The sequence below is a fragment of the Herpailurus yagouaroundi genome, unplaced genomic scaffold, assembly GCF_014898765.1.
Source record: "Herpailurus yagouaroundi ecotype Mexico unplaced genomic scaffold, PumYag 193, whole genome shotgun sequence".
NCBI lineage: Eukaryota > Metazoa > Chordata > Mammalia > Carnivora > Felidae > Herpailurus > Herpailurus yagouaroundi.
The window spans coordinates 1454193-1463278 of record NW_024412424.1 but is presented as its reverse complement, the minus strand read 5'-3'; the positions used below and the strand labels follow the sequence as shown (position 1 = coordinate 1463278).

The window sequence follows — 9086 nt, the reverse complement described above, 5'->3', positions numbered from 1 at the left end:
AGTTCGAGCCCTGCGTCGGGCTCTGTGCTGACAGCTCAGAGCCTGGAGCCTGCTTCAGATTCTGTGTCTCCCTCTGTCTCTGCCCCTCTCCCACTCATGCTCTGTCTCTCTCTGTCTCAGAAAAAAAAAAACATAAAAAAAATTTTTTTGGAAAAAAAAAAAAAAAAAAAAAAAGAAAAGTCTGAGCCGAGACCAGCACACACGCCAAAGACCCGCAGCAGCCACAATTCTAAATACCGGCTCTCCCTAGCGGTGGGGACGCTCTTGCTGATTACCTCTACCGCCTTCCTTCCAGGTGTGCTGGCCTGGCAGCGGAAGGAGCCAGGAGTCAGCAGGAGCCAGGGAGGGTTAGGGGGATGGAGCAGCCTTGGGGCAGAGGTTTGCTGCAGAGGCGGCTGTGCTCATCGGAGCTGCCCACCTAGGGGGCGTACCCCTTCCAATGCCCTGGAGTGAGGCACTGTGTCAAGGTGAACTCTCCTCACGGCCACGGCTTGGCAAAGAGGGCCAGACAGTCCTGGTGCAGCTGCCGTGGCCAACGGTCTGGCGGTTCTTCGGGAAGTTAAACATAGTTACCACGTGACCCTGCAATCCCACTCCTAGGTATCTACCAAAGAGTCGAAAACAGGAGTGCAGACGGCCTGAGTGTCTATTAACGGAGGGATGGATAAACAATGTGGTCCAACCATACGATGGAGTATTATTCAACTATAAAAAGGAAAGAAGAGGGGTGCCTGGGTGGCTCAGTCGGTTGAGCGTCCGACTCCTGGTTTCGGCTCAGATCACAATCCCAGGGTCATGGGATCGAGCCCCATGTCGGCATACACACTGAGCATTGGAGCCTGCTTAAGAGTCTCTCTCTCTCTCTCTCTCTCTCTCTCTCTCTTTCTCTCTCTCTCTGCCCCTCTGCCTGCTCGTGTGCTCTAAAATAAAATTAAAAACAAAATATTAGGAAAAAACAAAAACAAAGGGAAGGAAGCTCTGACACATGGTACAAAGAGGATAAACCTCGAAACCATAATGCTACGTGAAGGAAGCCAGACACAAAAAGTTATACATGATTTCATTGAAATGAAATGTCCACAAGAAGCAAATCTACAGAGACAAAGTGGACTAGTGGTTGCCAGAAACTGGTGGGAGAGGAGAATTGGGAGGTACGGTTTCTTTCTGGGGTGATAAAAATGTTCTGGAATTAGTGTTGGTGGTTGTGTCAACATATGCAAACCCATGGAGTTGTATACTTGACTTACAAAACGGGAATTCAGGTTATGTGAATATTATCACAATTTCAAAACTTTGGTGGGTTTTTTTTTAATGTTTATTTGTTTTTCAGAGAGAGAGAGAGAGAGAGAGAGAGAGAGAGAGAGAGAGAACGCGCACAAGTGGGGAAGAGGTAGACAGAGGGAGTCACAAAATCTAAAGCGGGCTCCAGGCTCCAAGCTGTCAGCACAGAGCCTGACATGGGGCTCAAAACCATGAACCATGAGATCATGACCTGAGCTGAAATCAAGAGTCAGATGCTTAACAACTGAGCCATCCAGGTGTTCTTAAAATCTTTGTTTTTAAGATTTATTGATTGATTGATCGATTGATTGATTGATTGATTTGAGAGTGAGTGAGCATGCAAGGGGAGGGCAGAGAGAGAGGGAGAATCTCAAGCAGGCTCAAAGCCCAGTGCAGAGCTCGATGTGGGGCTCAATCTCACTGTGAGATCATAACCTTAGCCAAAATTAAGAGCTGGATGCTTAACTGAGCCACCCAGGCACCCCTAAAAAAATTTTTTTAATATTTATTTATTTTTGAGAGAGAGAGAGAGAGCGCGCGCACAAGCAGGGGAGGGGCAGAGAGAGAGGGAGACACAGAATCTGAAGCAGACTCCAGGCTCTGAGCTATCAGTGCAGAGCCCGACGCAGGGCTCGAACTCATGAACAGTGAGATCGTGACCTGAGCCAAAGTTGGACACTTAACTGACTGAGCCACCCAGGTGCCCCTGCTAAAACATTTTTAATGTCATCTCTGGGAAATGTAAAAACCACTATCCATACAAATACAAGCTGGCTTTGGCCCACGGGCCAACCCCTGTTCTAAACCTTCCAGAACAATCCAAGTTTTTCTCTTGTCTGCTTACCCTGAGTGACCTAAGAGGCACGGTTAGGTATACTCCTAGGCACAGATGGCCAGCCCCACATAGCCAGCCCTTGGCGTGGTGGCCGCACACAGCCCCACCCGGATAGGTAGGAGACAGCTCATCAGACAGCATACCGCAAACACAGGGCGGCACCCTGCCACCCGGACCGCTCCCAGGCTTCGCTCACCTCAGCAAGTGCCTGCCACCTTCACCCAGAGGCTGAGGCCGCCTGGAGCCTCCGTGGACTTCCCACTTTCACAGACTCCCCACCCACTCTGCCTGGATCACACGGACCCCTCCATGGCCTCCCAGATCCTCTCTTGCCCCCTCAGTCCATTTCTGGCACCGCAGCCAGGGCGGCCTTTATGGAACTCTCCACTGGTTCCCCATGCTCCTGGCTCTCTCCTCCGCCCTCTCCCCTTTACTTCCCAACCCCACAGTTTCCCTGGCTGTTTCTCAAGCACGCCCCCTCATTCCCACCCCAGGCTCTTAAACCCCACCCAGGACACCTCCACCCCAAGACACAGGCGGGGTTCTTGATCGCTCATGGAGGATCTGCCCACGGCTCCTCAAACCCTGCCCCTGCCTTCACTCGCAGCCCTAAACCCCCTCGGGTATTAATCTGTCCACCCGTATCCTCTGAGTCCCCCACGTGGACCTGCAAAGTGCCCCTGACAGCAGGGACTCTGAATAAACCCCAGCGCTGGGCGCAGAGGAGGTGGTCTACACCTGCCCCCTGAGTGACTAAGACACCAACGTGAGAGATGACCCGCCAGGAACTCACTGAACTTCCAAATGACCCTCCCCCAGGGAAAACGCGGCAGGCCTGCCTCTGAACAGAAAGGGACCACTTAGAGTACGAGCGACCCCTAAAGGTTCACTAACGCTACCTGTGCTCCCGCCAACCATAAAAGGGCTGGCTCCCGGGAGGGAGGCGGGGTTGGTCTGAAGCGAACCTGGGAGCTGGGAGACTCATCACTTTCCCACCCACAGGCTGCGTCTTGCTCCTCCCACACACGCCTGGCACCGTCCCGGAACAGGGGACATCGTTGTGAACCAGACAGACGAGGGGCCTGCCTGACCTGCGCTCAGGTCTGCTGGGCCAGGCAAACCAAGGCACGGCGCATTTTTAACTTCACATCCTAGCGTTGCTATTTTAAAACACCCGAGATGGGGTGATGTGAGAATGATGGGGGGGGTGGGGGTGGCGGGTCGAGGGCTGAGGAGTGACGTTACAACTGAGGCCTGGATGACCGGCTCAGGAGGCGGCAGACCCCCGTGCTGCCCTGGCCCTCCTCTGGCCGCACCCCCCCCCATCATGGCACGTGTCTGTCTGTCCTCCTCTCACACTAGTGTTCTCAAGGACGACGATTCTATCCCACAGGGGCACGTAGCAACATGGGGAGACGCTTCTAGGTTGTCACACAGTGGGGGGTGGCGGCCGGGGACGCCGCTCAGCACCCTACAGTGCCCAGGACGGCCTGTTCCAGAAAGAACGATCTGGTCCCAAGGGCAACAGGGCCGAGGCTGAGAAACCTGCACAAAGGGCAAAGGGCCCCCCGCAGTGTGGGCCTCCCTTAATTCTCTTTGTCAGCATCTGAGAGCTACTCCTTCCTTGCCTGTAGCTGACGGGACTTGTAAGATGAAAAATGAAAAAAAAAAAAAAAAGCTGTACTTCAAAACGAGCTTTGGAAGCCAAGAGGCCACCTCGTTTATGCCTGGCCCGAAGGAGCACCGGAAAGCAGGGCTGGAAAAACAGGCAGGTCAATCAACGTGGACTGAAATGGTGTGGGCGGCCGTCGAAGGGGGCTCCAGATATGCTGGTTTCGGGGCTCCGGGCTTCGGCGAGATTATAAAGCCGGGTTAAGTAGCTGTTAAGTCACGGGGAAGAAAGGGCTGGGCTGGCCTCGCTCTCTCCGTAACAGCTCTCCATGGAGTGAGCCCAACAGCAAGGGCCTTGTGGCTGTTTTCCGGGAAGGACGGCCTCCAAATGTAACCACCGTGCAGGTTCACACGGAGATTCAGCCCCGCGAGCAGGGTTCCTCCAATGGTTGGGGATGGAGAGAGGGGATTTCCACACCTGGAGCGCAATTTAGGTCTTCGACCTCGGCTCTTTCTTCGTGAGTGATGGCAATGACACCCTGTGTTTATATGGCGCTTCGGACTCGTCAAAGTGCTCCCGTGCACACCGCTGCAGATGAGCTTGGTCTCCTCGCCAGCTGTGACAGTTCCGAAGATTAATCCCACCCAGGCTTGCGCTGTCTGGACCCACGAGCCTTACGTCTGGATCGTGGGGCCCCACTCGTAAATGCGAAAGGGAAGGGCTCTGGAGTTCAGCGGCCACACGCTCCCAAGTTCCTCTTTAAAACCTCGCTCTCAGAGAGGGCTGTCACTGTCACACTGCGTCTGGCTGTTCTCTTTCCAAATCTGACTCTTTCATCACAGGCGAAACCAAGAAACCAACCAAATGCTTCCTGCGGTCGATGTTTTACGCTCCCCGCTAAAAACCCAAACCCCTGGGGCAGAGAGAGAAGAGGCTGGAAGAGTGGGTTCACACACACCAGTGGTTCCTGATGGGGGCGATTTTGCTCCCAGGAGGCATCTGGCGACGTCTGGTGACACTTTTGGCTGTTGCCACTGGGTGAGAGCCTAGTGGGTGGAGTGCCGGGATGCTTCCAAACATCCCCAATGCACCAGGTGCCCCCCCCCCCCCCCCCCACCAAGAGCACAGCATTATAGCAACAGGACCAAGGTGGAGAAAAAGACAATGGTTACTTTATGAAAGTAAAGCTCACGTAGGCTTTCATTTTCTCAGGGGGTCTGGTGAGCTCAGGCAAGAACGGACTGCAGGGATAGAGGAGGAACAAAAGCCAGAAGCCTTGTCTGAGCCAGCGGCCCTGTTGGTAATTAAATGCGGCACGGCAACACTGACATGGCTATTCACACCCGCATCGCAACTGCTTTATTTTGTGGGCGGCACCCAGGATGCCCAGAGACCACGTGCCTAAGTCCAAGTGTGGCCTGCCTAGCCCGCTCACAGGGAAAGCCTCAGGACAAGAGCTTGGTGACTGTGGATGGTTATTCTGACAGGACATAAAACTGTTAAGAGAATGCGCCCCCCCCCCCCCAACCTCCAACACAAGCACATACATCCACTCTTAATTAAAATCCTCCAAATGGATCCATCGATTTGGGGGTAAAGAGGCAGGCGGTGGAGGTATTTTGATCTATCCTGCCCTGTGCTAGAAGCGAGCAGCAGGTCTGGAAAAAGACTGGCTCTTCTCTGACTCTCCCACAACGTAAGACACAAGACGCACCACCGGGCCTGGGGACTGAGTACCAGAATGGGCCACGTTAAGGCCGCATCCCTCAAACCCCTGCAGCGGCATACCTGGCTCGACAGAGGCGACTGTATGTTTAACTTGCCATTCTTGGGAATGTCTATTCGGTACCCGAGGGGAAGGAAGGCGTTGAATCCAACAATGAGGTCAGGGTGTTCGTGGAATAGCTGCGACACGCGTCGGATGACTCCGGGAGTATCGATGCTGGAACAGAAAAGAATGAGAAGTGGGCACAAGTGTCTCGGGGAGCACGCCGAAAGCGAAATCCACTCCCAACTCCCTTCACGGCGCCACCTAACGAGCTTCTCGAAGGACAACAAGGCACCCTGCAGTGTGACCAGGTGTGATTCAGCCAACGTGTAATGTGTAATCTGCTTCCACGGCAGCCAGGCTCCGGCTTGCTGTGCCCTCCTAGTGAGAACCACAGGGCATTTGCATGGCACAGCTCCCCAGAACACTCCAAGCACATGCATCCGGTTCTGAAGATGTCAGGAGAGCCGAGTGGAAGTCCGGGACTCCAGGAAGACGGAGGAGGCCAAAGCCCTCTAAGCAATGCGATAAACTATGACACCGGTGTTGATCCCAGCAAGTGATGGCAAGGCATAAATACCAAAGGCAATGCAAGTGTCAGTTGCACAACGATGCCAGGGGTCTCCGTCATGGCTGCACTGGGGCTCCCTCGAGACCCTAGCATGGCTCTCTTGGAAGGAAACCAGGCCAGCACTATCACATTTCCTCAAGAGGGGGAAGCAGCATGGTGGGGATGTGACCAGCGGGGACCTAAGAGTCAGAGTGAGGAAATTCTAGTCCTGACTACCCCTAAATTTAGTCTGGGCAAGCCCCTGGCCCCCTGTAAGTCCAAGTGAGCCCCCTGTCAAATGAGGGCGTGGTCTCGAGGTCCCCCATCTATCTCCAACCCCCCTGTGTGCCCACAAAATCAGTTAATGTGTTTTAAACCCTTTCTATGTGCCAGGCCCTTTACAAAGCATTTTATGCACACTACTTTCCGGTTCCAAAACGCTCAATGATCAAGATAAACAGCCTTTTAATGCAGTGCTTAAAAAAATTAAAATTAATTTTAAAAAATTCTTGACGAACAAAATTCACTGAAAAATCATTTTCAGTAAAAACAGGACCGCACTGTGCACTTGTGGACTTCTCTCCCGCTGTCTCCTAACCCCATCCCTGCTCTCCTTCCAGGAATCCCCATAACAGCTCCACAGGGGAGGTACTCTCCACTCCCCTTTTTTTTTTTTTTTAAGAAGGAAGGAGGCTCTGAGAGGTTCCACGACCTGCGCAAGGTCACCCGACTGGGGCGGAGAGGCAAACCGGGATGGGGGTTCCCACCCCGCTCAGCCGGATCGCGGCCCAGGGCCGCCCCCCCTGGGGTGGGGAGGGGTCCCGCGGGTACCTCTGGCTTTTGAACTCCTTCATGATCTCCAGGAAGCCGTTGTAGGTTGCGGGGTCGCTGCCGAAGCGAATCTTCACCTGGTCCAGGTAGGTGAGGGCGTCCTCCACCTGCGAGGAGGGAGAGGGTCCCAGTGGGCGGGGGTCGGCGGAGGAGGGGACGGAGGACGAGGGTCTCTGGCGGGGAGAGGGGCGGGCCGAGCCTCAGAGCAGCCCAGGTAAGGGGTCAGGGGACTGGGGTCGGGGACTGTGCGGAGTGGAGGCCGAGGCGGGGCCGGGCGGGGCCCGGGCGAGGGGCATCGGCCCGCGGGGGCCGGACGACAGGGTTCGCGAGGGAAGGCAGGGACAGCACTCACGTGCACGGGCAGCTTCTCGTGGCCCGCGGAGCCCGAGCGACCCCAGCGGGCGCCGCTCAGTCCCCGGCCCGCGGGGCCGCCGCCGCCGCTGCCGCCGCCGCCAGCGTGCGCCATGTTGGAAGTCGGAGCCGCGGCCCGCCCCGCCCCCGCCCGAGCTCCGGCCGCGCATGCGCAGGCTCCTCCCGGAGGGGCGGGGCTTGATGAGGTCGCGAGGGGCGTGGCTCCTTGAGGGACTTGCTCCGGGATCTTGCTAAAATTGAAACGCTAACCAATTCCTTATATAGCAGGAGAGAGCAAACCGAGACGTGCCGCTTGTTTTTGTCCGGCTCCGCAAGCAAACCTCAGAATGGCTTTTACATTTTTTAAAGTTGGAAACATATCAAAAGAGAAGACTATTTCGTGACACGTGAAGTTTCTTCAGTTCAAATTTCAGTGTTCGTAAATTAAAATTTTACTGGAACGCGAGCACACCCGCTCGTGTACCTATCATCTGTGGCTACTTTTGCACTACGACAGCAGGGTGAGCAGCTGTGACAGATCCTAAGATGTGCAGGCCCTGATATATTTACTGAAAACTATTAGTGGACCCTTGCTTTATAGGGTTGATGCGACAATGGGGCATGGGCACACAGCACCACAGGGGGCCTTGGGAAGTGCATTTTTGCTAATTGGCTATTGATTTAGTTCCACTTCTCTCTTCACTTCTCTAGTCCTGATTCCATCATTTACCCAGTGACCAGTTCAGGAGTCTTTTTTTTTTTTAATGTTTATTTATTTTTTAAGAGAGAGAGAGAGAGTGTGTGTGAGCGGGGGAAGGGTAGAGACAGGGGGAGACACAGAATCCAAAGCAGACTGGAGGCTCTGAGCTGTCAGCACAGAGCTTGACTCAGGGCTAGAGCTCACGAACCCCGTGAGATCATGACCTGAGAGGAAGTCAGATGCTTGACGGACTGAGCCACCCAGGTGCCCCCAGTTCAGGAGCCTCTTAACCAGTTTTCCTAGCCCTGGTGCTCTCAGAACTGGGATCATTCCACAGCTGCTTTCAAACCTCCAACGTCATCCTATTTCTTGTGAGATGGAATCTAAGCACCTATGTGCAGTATTGAAGGCCATAAGAACCTGGCCCTTACAAACCTTTTCTTGCAGAATTTTCTACTCACCCTCTCCCTGTGCAGAACCTCTTGTCAAGGTCAGCCCAACCTGGCTGCTTCCTGGCCCCATGCATCAGCACACGTCATTTCCCTGGTGAGAAGCCCATTTCTGTCTCTTCAGAAAACACCTATGCACCCTTCAAAACACGACCTGACCCCTCCTCTGTCTTCCCCCTGTCCCCTGTACATCACCTTTTTGTGCTTCACCTCTGACACAAATCCCTGACATGGAGCCCCATCTATGAACGTTTATCAAATGAATGAACATTCAATCAATGACCACATGGCATCTCTTTTTTATGTGCGAGGAGGTGCAGGAAAGCCAAGAGTACCTTGGCAGGGAGCCCATCATTTGCCAGGCTCCGTGTCAGGATTAGAATGGTGAACAAAACAGGCGAGGCTTTTGCCTTCACAGAAGGTTCCATCTTTCAGGAAAGATGGGAATCGAATAATCACACACACACACAAAAGTAGTTTGAACTGTCTCAGGTACTTCAAAAGAGAAGGTACAAGTGTAACAGTTACTATGTTCTAGTTACCGTGGCTGTGTAACAAACCACCCGAAGATTTAGAGGATTGAAATGACCACGTTTATTTGCTCTGCAACCTGCAGTTCGGGCAGCTTGGCAGGGAAGGCTCTTCGCTGGCCCCTCCGTGTCAGCCGGGCAGTTGGAAAGCTGAGGCTGGAATCTTCGGAGGGTTTACT

At 54.0% G+C, this 9086-nt stretch overlaps 1 protein-coding gene across 3 annotated transcripts in view; it reads right to left on the bottom strand.

Moving 5' to 3' along the window:
- Positions 1 to 7362, bottom strand: part of SIN3B (SIN3 transcription regulator family member B) — a 37749-nt gene extending 30387 nt beyond the window's left edge. For 2 of the 3 annotated variants that reach the window (XM_040444836.1, XM_040444837.1), the window contains exons 1-3: positions 7230 to 7362; positions 6878 to 6984; positions 5517 to 5670 (exon numbers count right to left, since the gene is read on the bottom strand). In XM_040444836.1, coding sequence (XP_040300770.1) covers positions 5517 to 5670; positions 6878 to 6984; positions 7230 to 7343 — 375 coding nt within the window. In that variant the 5' untranslated portion in view covers positions 7344 to 7362. The remainder of the gene's footprint in view (positions 1 to 5516; positions 5671 to 6877; positions 6985 to 7229) is intronic. The other variant, XM_040444834.1, reaches the window with a different exon arrangement.
- Positions 7363 to 9086: the final 1724 nt, after the last annotated feature.